Source organism: Giraffa tippelskirchi, chromosome 6, assembly GCF_054371585.1.
Source record: "Giraffa tippelskirchi isolate mGirTip1 chromosome 6, T2T-mGirTip1v1.2.pri, whole genome shotgun sequence".
In the NCBI taxonomy this organism is placed as follows: Eukaryota; Metazoa; Chordata; class Mammalia; order Artiodactyla; family Giraffidae; genus Giraffa; species Giraffa tippelskirchi.
Window position 1 is genome coordinate 134775846 of NC_137280.1, and position 13453 is coordinate 134789298.

The 13453-nt window shown below is 36.7% G+C and overlaps 1 protein-coding gene across 10 annotated transcripts in view; it reads right to left on the bottom strand.

Annotated features, from left to right (window-relative positions):
• DCTN4 (dynactin subunit 4) overlaps positions 1-13453 on the bottom strand; it is a 143554-nt gene that overhangs the window by 19455 nt on the left and 110646 nt on the right. For 5 of the 10 annotated variants that reach the window (XM_081495864.1, XM_081495861.1, XM_081495869.1 and 2 more), the window contains 4 exons: positions 9726-9796; positions 7425-7603; positions 2491-2534; positions 297-404 (listed from right to left, as the gene is read on the bottom strand). In XM_081495864.1, the coding sequence (XP_081351990.1) occupies positions 297-404; positions 2491-2534; positions 7425-7603; positions 9726-9760 (366 nt within the window). In that variant the 5' untranslated portion in view covers positions 9761-9796. Of the gene's footprint in view, positions 1-296; positions 405-2490; positions 2535-7424; positions 7604-9725; positions 9797-12071; positions 12428-12607; positions 12779-13453 lie in introns of those variants that run through there. The other 5 variants (XM_081495860.1, XM_081495859.1, XM_081495867.1 and 2 more) reach the window with 3 other exon arrangements.

Sequence of the window (13453 nt, forward strand, 5' to 3'; positions counted from 1 at the left end):
AAGCTGTAAATGTGGGTGCCTACAAAACTAATAGTAGCCTCTTTAGGAAATAAGAAGATAGAGGGGAGTGATGGAGAAAGAAACACAAATGTACTTAAAACTCAAAGAACTCAAACAGAACTAATGGCAAAAGCATTTCTGTTGGAGTCAGACACCTATCACCTGAGGGACCTTTTTTTGCTAGCCATCATTCAGGAATCTAGGGACAATGGCTACTTTCTGAAATGTTCACTGCTCTTATGCCATACTGGTCTTGATCAGTGAATTGGAAACTCCTCTTTGTACCAAGTTCTCACCGAAAAAGCCAAAGGCATATAGTTTCTACGCCGTGCCAGTTTCTTGCGATCTCGCTCAACCTTCTCCTTCTGAGCAAGCTGCTGGTAATACTCAATCAGTTTGTTCATCTGTAAGAAATCAAAGTATTTGAAACAGCTAACAAGAAGCTTAGGAAATTCATCAACTAAACTGATTAGAGATATAATGAAGAAAAGACACATTAAAGTGGGCAAGTTTCTCTTCCCAGAAGAGAATTTGTATTCCTTACATGATGTATTTTCAGAATTGAAATGTAACTTTCAAGTTCAACAACAGAAGAAATAAGCAATGAAAAGGCTTGAAAATTCCATGTTCTCTTTTCACTGCTCTTTTACTTCACTGCTTACTTCCCCTCACAACCACTTCTATTTTTCTGGCATGGCCACAGGACCATCTATTTCCAACAATGTGACATTTCATAGTCTATTTTCTCCTAGACTCCAACACATACTTTCATTTCAAAAATATATTTTAATCATAAAAGCTATACAACTGTGAAAAGTTCAAGCAATGTAGAAATATAAAGAATAGAAAGTAAAATTTCTCTTTTATCTCTCGTGCCCACATCCACCCTTCTCCTTACCATAGGTATCCACTACTACAGGTTAGAAATCTTTCTTACACACAGGCACAGGTATGATATTATATTCTGCATACATTAAAAAATGCATGCATAGACATACAATTTTTATATGTGCAAAATAAATATAGGTCTTTATATTTTCCATGTAAGGGGAAAAAATTTGCTCTTTTAAAACTTTTTCACTTTATGTGTGACTTTTCCACTCAGTACATATATTAATAGATTTACCTCATTCTTTTTAAAGGTTGCATCTTATTAAATGATACAGGTGTCCTAAAGGTATTTAACCATTTCCTCTGAGAGCATTTAAATGGTCTCCTGATACCCACTCTTGTTCTCTCAAGTCAACAGTAACTATTTTTCAGAAACACTTATCTGATCCTGTCATCTCTTCTGCTTTAAAGGCTTCTCAAATGCCTTAACTTGGTCCACATGGTTCTGCACAGTTTGGCCCCAAATCCTGTTCTCTATTCACCTACCGCAACGCTTCACTCTGGCACACTTGCCCACTGGTCTACAACTTGCTCCTTCCACTTACAAGCTCTTTGCCTTGGGTGCTCCTCCACCCTGAATTCTTTCCCTTCTCTGCCTGTTGTCCTCAGATTCTAGTGCAATCTTCAGATGTAGACTTATCTAGTTCAAATTCCCTGTAACAAATGCTCACACGCACAGCTTCTCTCTCCTTCATGTTACTTTGAGTTTTTCCTTTATCTGGGGATTAATTGATTTTGTTTTCCCATCAGTCTTAAACTCTGTGAGAGGAAAGGTCATATATTCCTATTGCTCAGCATGGTCCCTGGCACACAGAATGGAGCATATGCTTGATAACTGCTTGGTAACTGCATATACATATTTTCGTGCATAAGTACAAGTATTTCTGTAGGTCAGAGTCCAGGAAGTAGATACTGCTGAGAGATCAAGAAGCTGTACTAGTTCACACTGACAATAGTATATGTGAAAAGGTCCAATTAGATACACTCTCATCCAGGATATTTTCAGTATTTCTAATTTTAGCTGAGGTCATAAGTGAATAATTCTAAATTATTATTTAATTTCCAGTTTGACTGTACAACTTCATTTCAATCACATTTCACCATCTTTCTAATATTCTGCTTCTGAGGCAACAAAATCAGTCCTAATGTACACTGCAGAGATCAATTCACTGTGAACTATAAAAGGATGTTTAAATCATGATTGCTACTGATTCCAAGAGCATCTTCTAAATTAGCGGTGTTTCCAAGACTTAAGATGTTTATATGCTGATATGTTTACATGTTGATGATATGATATTTCTGAGAACAAATGGACCCTCAACTTAGTTCATGGGTATACGGAAAACAGAAACATATTATTTCCTTTTTCCAATTCACGAGAGTACAGAAATAAAATTACTCAGGTTTCTCTATTAACTTAAGTCAGGCTAGAAAAAACTGCCATTATGATTTAATGTCTTACATGAGAAGCACTTTCTAAGTGTAAAAGACACCAAAACACACATCATGGATTTATAAGCCTAAGCCATATTCACTGATAAATGGTCTTTTTCCTCATCTTTCCTCATGTCACCCTCTCTCTGGTGACCCTTTACTTACCCGTTGCGTGTGAGGATTTTCAGGTTCCTGCCAACCACCACTAGCTGAAAAATAAAGGAATATTAAACAAGGCTTATATAATCTGATTTTATTTTCACAAAAACAGGTCATCCGCAGGCCACAGACTTAAACTTAAAGACATAAAATCACAGAATTTTCAAGAAAGAGTCCTAGAAATTACATAGGCCAGAGAGCTCAGAATCAAATTCTTTCTTTAAATATAATGATGGTGAGAATAATAACCACCAGTAGGACCACCTCTACAACTAATACATGTATAATTTCTCTGCCAGGTATTTGAAATGTCTCAAACTTCATTTTATTCTCATAACCCTCTGAGGTAGGGACTTTCATTATTAGTCTTATTTTACAAATGAGGAAATTGAAGCTCAGAGAGTTAAATAATTTGCCCAAAGTCACAGAGACAGTAAAGGCCAGGATTCAAACCCAGGCAGTTTGACTCCAGAGAATTTGCCCTTACCTACAATATTATGCAATTTCTATGTTCTATGACCTTGGTTTAGAGAAGAGTTTCTTAACGTAAGAAACAAAAGCACAAACAAATCATAAAATAAAAAATTATTCCAGAAAGCTGAAAGTAAAACCGTAACAAATACTTTCAACAAATGGTACTGTAACAATTTACACAAATTTATAAAAAATTAACCTCAACCCTTACACCTCACAACATTTACAAAATTTACCCTGAAATGGTAATAAACTTACACTTAAGAGCTGAAACATTACATTCCTAGAAGAAAACAAAAGTGAAAATCTTAACAACCTTGGGTTAAGCTAAAGTTTCTTCACTAGGACACAAAAGGCACAAATTATAAAAAAAAAAAAAATTGATAAACTGAACCTCATCAAAATTAAAAACTTGGGTTTTTCAAAAGACACTGTTGAGAAAATAAAAAGGCAAGCCACAGACTGGGAGATAATATCTGCGAAACATATATTCAACAAAGGGCTTGTATCTACAATATAGAATTCTCATAACTCAACAAAAGATAAAAGCTCAGTTTAAAAATAGGCAAATAGGCAACAGATTTGTATGAACACTTCACCAAAGAAAATACATAGATGGCAAATAATCATATTAAGAAAATGCAACTTAAAACCACAATGAAGTATCACTACACTCACTAGAATGGCCAAAATGAAAAAGACCAACAATACTAATGGTTATTGAGGAACTGGAACTCTCCTCCATTGTTGGTGAGGACCTGAAACCGTACAACCACTTAGAGAAACAGTTTTGACAGTTTTCAGTCAAGGTAAACAAACACTTAACCCCATGACTCAGCAATTCAATTCCTAGGTAAATACTCACGAAAAATGAAAATACATATTTACACTAAAATTTGTAGGCAGCTGTTCATATCCAGTTTTATTCATATGAGCCTCAAACTGGAAAAAATTTCAGTGTCTATCAACTGCAGAATGAATAAACAAAATGGTATACCCATACAATAGAATACAACTCAAAAAAAAAAAAAAGCAAAAACATGAAAGAATCTCAGAAGCATTATACTAAGAGAAAGAAGCCAGACACAAAAGATTAAAACACTCCAACTATGTAAACTTCTAGAAAAGGCACAATTGCAGTGAAAGAAAGCAAATTAGCTGTAGTGAAGGGCAAGGAGGTGTGGGCAAGGAACTGACTGCAAAGGGGCATAAGAAAACTTTTTTGGGGTGACAGAAATATTCTATATCATCACTGTGGGGAGGTGGCTACGTGGCTGGCTACACCTTTGTCCAAAATCAAAAAATTCTACGCTTAAAATTGCTGAGTTTCATTATATGTAAATTATATCTCAGTAAAGCTAAGCCAAAAAAGGGAAAAAAACTATGAGGTGCCATTTCACAACCATGAGTTTGGAAAAACTTGAAAGAAGTCCAATAGTACCAAGAGCTGCCAAGGATGTGGAGCAATGAATAGTTTACTCATGTATTTGTAGGAGCAAAAATTGGTAAACGCATTTTGGAGAGTTAATGATGTACACATCTTACAACCAGCAATTTTACTTTAACTTATGCAGAGAAATCTTGCTCCTGTGACAGGAAACACATTAAGAATGATTCTAACAGCACTGTTGTCAAAGGCAAAAAATGGAAAACAACCTAATGTCCATTGGGAAGAGACTAAAGAAGTAAACACTTACCATCACTACTACATACCACAAACAAACTCGATAGAGATAAGCTGTAGCGGGATACATAAAACAAGGTTCTATTTGTTTCAAGTTGACAAACACATTTGCTAATGGCTACATATGTATGTGGAGAACTGCAAAAATATGCAAAAAACTGATGAAAATCTGAATTCAAGACTGATGACCATCTCTAGGAAACAGAAGGCAGATGGAGTGGGAGGAAGGCTATACTGGGCTTACACTGTTTTGGTTCTGTTTAATTTCTTAAGCTAAGTGTAAGTTCATGAATGTGTATTATTTTTATAAAAATAACTTTTTTCCCAAATAAAAACGACTCCTGTTGAATGAAGGTGACACTGTAACTCCTTGCAGGAAATGGCAGCAGTTAACAACCTTTAGTACAATATTTATATTTTAAAAGTTGCTTTACTTAAGGCAAACATGAAAAATAATTATGTGAAAAAAATGTTTCAGTAATATTTTAGAAAAATCTTAAGTTTTACCTAATTGCATTTTTAGAACTGCTGATTGATTCTAAACACAAATTTGAGAGCCATTATGATCTCATTATAGGTTTTTGCACATTACTGACACAAGGGATTACTTATAAATAAACAAATAGTTGTAACTAAAGTGGTTTCAGGGCTTCTCAGATACCAATGACATCATGGAAGAAATGAAATGATGAGCTCTTCTTAAGAGCTCCAAGTATTCAATTATCACTGTCAAGATACCCTTAGAGGAGCTAGATTTCTAGAAATAAGCACAGGCTTTAAATTCTGAAAAATAAATTATCCAATCCTAATGATTTATAGTCCAAAAAGTATCAAAAAAAGACTTACAGAGTAACAAACTGAGAAATCTATTTGGATTTCTAGGTTTTGTTTAATCTGATAAAAAGAAACAAAATACAAACATGGAGAAATAGACTTTAACTCACTGAACTAAGTGCCACTTTGATGTTGTTTTTTACATTTAACTTAAATTCATAAACAAATTTAAACAATTTACTTGCTACACTGACAATAAGATACAAATATTTACTGACAATCTAAAAAGATAGTACAGAAACTTTTCAATATAAATCATATTTCAGGAAATACCTACCCACCAACAAACACTTTAAGAAACTTGTTTGTTAACTTTTTGTTTTTGAAGAATGTTTTATCAATATAATGTATGAAATTAGGAAAACAACCAAGAGCTCAGGCATTCAACACCAAAGCGCAAACTCAAGAAAATCAAGAATTAAGTTTTAAGAACAGAGTTGAACCTGAAAGCACTTCACCCATTTCTACTACCAAATTATATAAGAAACTATAGGAAATTTTTACCTAATGTCCATCTTCATTTGAGTTAAGTCAAATAACATACTAATTTTTTAATTGGCTTCCTCATGCATTAGTAAGCTGATTAGTTTTCAAACTTCAAACATTTTGTATTGGGGTACAGCCGATTCACAATGTTGTGGCAGTGTCACGTGAACAGCGAAGGGACTCAGCCACATACACACACGTATCCATTCTCCTCCAAACCTCCCTCTCATCCAGGCTGGCACATAATACTGAGTAGAGTTCCATGTGCTATACAGCAGGTCCTTGTTGGTAAGTTGACATTTTGAATGAAAATCTAAAAATGGTAATTTTTAACAAGTCTAAAAAATTTTCAGAAAATTAATGAAATTTCAGAAAGAAAAAAGACAATGGAGAGTTAGCAGTGCTACTGTTTATATAAAAAATAAATAGCAACTCAAGATTCTGAAATTACTTTAATTAAAGTGTTTCTCTGTTATTCTGAAATTACTTTAATAAAGAGTGTTTCTCTGTTATTCATGGAGTACAGAAAATGAAAAAATAAAGGAAGTTTCCTAATAAAGATTAAGTGCAACTTCTGCTTTGAAACACAAAAATGATGGACAGATAATTAACATTTTAGACTGTCTTTAGGTCCAAACACACATAACTTTTCTGTATCACTTATGATATATATAGATGTCTCTTTAAGCATGTATTTGAATGCTCCAGGATAGATACCTGGACATGGAATTTTTGGGTAAAAGAATAAAAGCAATTTAAAAGTTTAATAAATGTCAAACTTCTTTCTAAGGTGGTAGCAGACAAAAAAACTATTTTCCTATATTTCTGTCATACTACCAGATTTTTAGAATTTTGCCAAATCAATGCATTAAGTTTTACTATGCATCTTCCTGATTACTAGTAAAACTGAAACATATCCTTTTGCATATTTATTGACTTTAAAAAATCATCTCACCAAGCTGTGTGCAAAAAATAAATTCCAATGATTTGTGCACATTTTGGTTATTGAACATTTTTATCTCCATTTCTGAAGGCTGCTGTTCATATTCTTTGACAATTTTTTTTTTCTCTTGGGTAGCTTTCCTATTGATTTATAAGGGTTCCTTATTTTTGGTTATTTATCTCTAGTCTGTTAAATGTAAGATTTGCCTCTTTAATCTTTTAAGTTTGTTCATGGTGTGTTTCATCAGCAGCAGCAATTATTTTTTATGAAGAAATTAATCTTTTGATTCTAAAAAAACATGTCAGATATATAAATGTTATTTTACCAACCTTAAGAATACCCAGTTTCCAGTGAAATATCATGGTCATAAATGTGAGAATTTGGGAACATAGAAGATTTAGTGGCAAAATACTCTGAATTTATCACCTACCTCCCAAGAAGTAACAGAATTCATGATTTGTGTGCAATTACAACTCTGCTGATTTCACAAAATCTCATGCTAAAGTCTACCTCACTCACCCACAGATTTATCTGCCATGCCCACATCTCTAGATGTCCAGCGACAAAATCCACAGGCCAAATAGTAGGCTTTCTTCATGGTGGTCTTGGCTGGGTCATCTGGAAGCTGTGTGGATATGCTTGTTGCCCGAGTGGAGAGGGTGTGCATACAGCCAGGACAGTCAAAGCAGTTGGCACATCTAGAATACAACAAACAACCACTGATTCATTCAACAAATATTTACCAAGCACCTACTATGTTCAAGATATTGTTCTACGTGTCAGGAATTCAAGAGAGAACTATAAGGGAAGGGTGGCTCTCAAACAAAAAGAAATCAGAAAGTACTCTGAAGAGACTCATAAACTGTTTTAAAATTTCAAAAGCTTTACATGCTAATTATTTTTTAAAATGTGCAGTCATCACCAAAGTTCCTGAATAACTACAGCATGACCCAAGCCTATTTCACAGAGGGATCACTGTTAACCGTTTGGAGTTAACTTTTAGACTCTCATGCTTGCACAGACCACAAAGATTCTGTGGGACAAAGAAACGTCACAGCTTATAACTTTAGAGAGGACAGGCCAATTGCACAATGGAAAACTGAGAGGCAACAATTCAATAAGCTCTGAAATTGGGTTTGGAAAATAACTGCTTGTTTGCTGTGCCAGAGAGCTGAAACATACCAAATAATGCTACCAAGGTGAAATGGTTCAGAGGGGTGGCATTTTCAGGGACTTCTGCTCTCTTCAGGCATTACTTTTCCTAGTGAACCAGTCAACATTCCCCTACAGAGGCCCCCATGCCGTTTTGTTTTTCTAGTTGAAAGTTTTCTACTTTCCTACCATCTGAGATTATCAAGATTGTACCTTCAGTCCTAGACTTACTCTAAAGTTCCATAACTCCAATTTTCTGTGATATATATTTTGCTGCTGGACAATATTCTCAAGTAAAGATAATAATAGTACCTACCTTAAAGGGATACTTTGAGGATTAAATGATAAAATAAAGGTATGGATGGCATACAAAGCTGGTTTATATGGAGCTGTTTCTTCAGGACATGGAGGACAAATAGTGGTTTATATCCATGGAGGTACAAAGGTGTGACTGGTTGCAAAGGACTTCCACATCATGCTAAAACCCAAAATGGCACCAGTAACAATGAGCATATCTACTACTCAGATCTTTATTTTTAATACCAATCTCTAGTAAAAAGTACCAGGGCTCCTTGGAGAAATGGCTCTGGGCCAGAAAATACAGATGAGCCTGGAGTAAGCAAGAAAGTTCTCAAACAACTGAATAACGCTTCCCTTCCTCTCAATGCCATAAAATGATGGGGGTACGCCCAAGGGAGACAGAAATCTACTAAAAGAGGGTTATAATGGCCAAAGCTGGAACAACCTGAGTTAAAAAAAAAAGTAGTATTGGAGTATAACCTAAAGTATACAAAAATATTCACAAGTGCACACTGCTTTAAGTAAATGATTAAATAAATAAAAAAGGGAAAAGAGAAAAATCTTCCATGCAAAAGAATTCCAAGTAATTCATGGAGACTGCTCTCATGGAAGAGAAGCATAACTCGCTACTAGTTAAGTGTGGGCTGTATTAGTACATTTCCTTCTAAGAGTATGATATGGAAAACGAAAAGGAAAAAAAAAAAGAGTAACTTTACATCAGAAAAATCTGACAAACAACAGCTCAAGCCAAGTAATCAAGGTTAACATCTACAGTGAAAAGTCATATTGGTGGTGCATACCCCTGATATGATGTGGTGAGAGATGCACTTTACCTATGTGATCCTCTTTCCCATAACACATTCTCTCAGATGATGACAAAAGCACCAGACAACTTCCAATCAAGGGACATTCTACAAAATATCTTACCAGTACTCCTCAAAACCAAGGAAAGTGTAACAAAATTTCACAGCAAGAGGAGCCTAAAGAGATATGACTATTAAATACAATGTGGGTATCCTGAATAGGATCCTAGAACAGAAAAATGAGATTAGGAGAAAAATTGAGGAAATCTAAATTTAATAATAGTGCTACCAATAATATTCATTAATTGAGACAAATAATACCATACTAATATGACATTTACAATAGGGCAGACTGGGTAAGGGTTAAAGGGAATTCTCTGTATCATCTTCACAGTAATCTTAAGTCCAAAACTGTTATAAAATAGAATTTATTTTTTTTTAAATGGAAGTGTCACCTTTGGCAAAAAATGATGCTAAAAAAAGAAAAACAGTTAATTTCATGTGTTTTCTTGCCATCTATTAAAATATAGCTGTGGAAAATAGGAAAAATGGATCCCAGTCTTACCTATTCTTTTTTAGTTTGGCTTCAGCCGATGGCATATTTTCTAAACAACTGGGACAATAATGGGAGTCCACCTAGAATGAAACAAGAAACCAAAAAATCATCTTGGCTTATGTATATACCTATAACAAATAGTGAAATTTAAAATACAGTATTCTGCAGCAGAAGGTGAGAGAGACCATGGTTCTGGCAAAGAACATGGACTATTTTCAGCATGGGGTTTATTCTTATAAAAATCACCTGTTTTTTTCTTAACCTCTGAATTTCCTGAAATCTTTCTATTTTTCTTTTCTGAATTTTCCTATTCCCTTTCAACTATTTTCAGCATGGGGTTTATTCTTATAAAAATCACCTGTTTTTTTCTTAACCTCTGAATTTCCTGAAATCTTTCTATTTTTCTTTTCTGAATTTTCCTATTCCCTTTCACCAGGGTTTTATGTATTAGAAATGTTGAAATATGTTTATATTAAAGAAGACTCTATGATAATCTAAATAGATTAACAAATAATCCAATTTATGAAGCTGTGATCAAAAATCCTTTTATCTAGTCTAGCTTTATGGGACTGCAATTACTGGACCACACTTTGTTAAGAGACATTTTAAAAGTTCTCTCATTACTGATGTATTACATGTTCACTGAAGAAAAGCATAAATTAACAGTTACAAAGTCAGCTATAGCCAACCAACTAGAGATTTTTAAATGGCAAATTAAACTACTAAGTTAACAAGATAGTCTTATTGTATTTAGCTCGAAAATATAGTATAAAAATTAAATTCACTGTATTTTTTTAAGGACTGTATAATTATTTCCTTTAATGTAGGTAGATCCTATTTGATAATTCTAGAACTCTGGGCATCTGCAGATGGAAAGACAGATTCACCTGAACATAAATACTATGACAGAAACTGGTTTCTGTTTTTATCATCTGCTTATAAACAGAACCACCTTTGAAAGATAAAGTTGCTGCTCAAATAGTCACCAGGAACACAAAATACAGTATTGTTAACTTATATTTGCACTTACTCATCATAAAAGGCAAAATGTAATTCATTCCTTTTTGTTCCTTTCTGAATTATGCTCCTCCCTTCAAGTGCGGCCTCCAGTTCCAAGCTCCCCATTAGAACTTTCTGGACTGCTTCAGCCCTCATTGGCATCATCCTTCCCCAAACCCTAATGGCTTCTGTTTTTCACAGGTGCACACCAGTCCATAAAAGATACAGTCACAGACTGAATGTCCTAGCTGAAGGCGTCCTTACAGATTATGAAAACTAGATCCCTACCGATCACCAAATGAGAATCTAATCCAGTAAATTCTGGAGGTGAAGCTGGGACAGGGAGGCATCACAAAGAGAAAGGACCTGCCAAAGGGATAAGCATACAAAGTGCTAATAGAGAAAAACAAATGCTGTATATAATACAGCATTGATTTTTCTTTTTCCTTTGTGTTATTTAACTGCTTTCTCTGACTATTCTGAACAGTATGAAAAATATTCTCAATAAAATAGTAATTAATAATGTGTAAAATGGCTTATAGTATAGGACATATTCTCATAAGCATTGTTAACAGTCCAGGTATCCTGACTGAAGTCCATTGAATCAGGCTGCTTGGTTTCAAATCCTGGTCCTTCCTCCCTCCCTCAAATTTTTGGCTGTGTGACATACTGCAAACATTATGTGTGTCTCTTTAACTGTGAAGTACATGAGTCATTAGTCACTTCAGTCCTGTCTAACCCTTCGCGACCCCTGGGCTGTAGCCCACCAGTCTCCTCTGTCCGTGGGATTCTCCAGGTAAGAGTACTTAAGTCGGTTGTCATGCCCTCCACCAGGGAATCTTTCCCATTCGGGTATGGAACTAGCGTCTCCTGCACTGCAGGCGGATTCTTTCCTGAGCCACCAGGAAACCCCTAACGGTAAAGTGTTTTTTGTTTTTTTTTTTAAAGTATTTATTCTGTTGGTTTGTAGAATGATTAAAGGAGATTATGTAAAGCACACGGCATACAGAAAGTACTGAATAAGCAGAAACTATGCATTATTAATACTAATCAGCTTTTCCTTCAGGAGCCTGCAAGTAACTCAAGAGCAGGATTTATGTCTTAACCCGACTTTTAATCCCCAAAGCTTACTAAATGAACACGTGCCAAGTGCTGCAGACGTTTTGGGGCTTTGTTATTCGTAGATGATTTTTTCCCCCCAGGGTGGGGTCTTTTACATTCTGAGCAATCCCACCTCCAACGCCCACTTCTATCAGTGAAGGACAGAAATGTACCCCCAGGAAAAGCACCATAAATATAATACTTTGAGCTTCTTAAACAACAGATTCGATTCTAATCGCTTTTCACTCAGCTCACCCCATCCCAACCCTCTTCTCTGCTGCAAGCCTTGGGCTGGGCCGGGAAACAGAACAAGGCACTCAGAAGGTCGGGTTTCTGCCCAAGGAGGGGCAGAACTTCCAGGACGGGAGGCGCTTGGATGAGAACAACCGCGGACTTCCCCACTACCTCAATTAACCCCGGAAAGACCGTATCTCGCCCCTCAAGGGGCCTTAACTAAGCACCCCCACATCTTTCCCCCCCACAACCCGCCCAATTACCAAACCCCTAGCAGATGGCCAGGGTCCGCAAAGTCAAGTTTGTCCAATCAGAAGACGCTCTAGAACAGAAAGGCCGCTGAGCCCCACCCAAGGCCGCTCCTCCTTCCAAGTGACAAATTATAAGCAAATTAAATCACAGACAAAACTGAGTGACGGAAGGCAAAGCCAATCAGCATGCTAGGAAAATGACTACCCGCCTCCAACCGGCGGAACTTCCCCGCTGGTCGCGGTGACTAGGGGGAACGCCTCCCCCATCCCCCAACACACACACTCTTCATGGGACGACTGCGTTACCTCGTGAGACACACATTCCAGCGACCGCAGATCGCTACAATAGCGGCAGAAGTAAAGCTGCGACAGCGGGGCCCGAACCTTCTTTTCTCCCTGGACTAGATAGAGAACCCGCTCCGATTGCAGCAAGGACGCCATCTTGTGGGGAGGAGTCAACGACGCTCCCGTCGCATCACGTGACCCGAGGGCCGGCGTTTCCCTAGCTTCCTTCCTTACGTCTTTCAACGTAGACTTTGACGTAAGCTTTCCGAGCAAGTGGGGCTTTGCGCAGGACGAAAGTCGAAATGCGCATGCTCAGCTGGGATACCAGGTTTCTCCCCCAATTTGGGGCCTGTCCCCCGATTTGGGGCCTGTCCCCCAATCTCGGCTCCCCAACCTCGTTCCCCTCCAGCATTTTTGTGAGTGTCAACCGCCTGGACAGAGCTTAGACCGTTGTTTTGCTAGATGTGGAGTCGCAGATCAAATCCAGACACTCAGTACTGTTCTTTCCTTCATTTCTAACAGGAAGGTTGCTCTTTTGTTTAAAACTGCCTTTCCCGCCCTCACCTTCCAAACAAATCTCCAGAGGTTAGATGGGGGGTTTCTGAGACACGGTTTCTTGGGAACTAGAAAACTAAGAGGCCACACCAGCACTTCCTTCCGACAATCTTACTATTGACCTATAGGAAACTTTCACAGATATTATCTCTTTTGAAGTTTCTTAGATCGAGCTCTTGCACGCAGAAGCTATATCTCATTTCCTGGTTTTCCATATTTAGCAAGTCTATATTGTGGATGTTAATGAAGGAATGAAATCAATGAACAGTGTTGCTAGGTGTCATTTACATATTTCTAGTGCATGCATTCGGA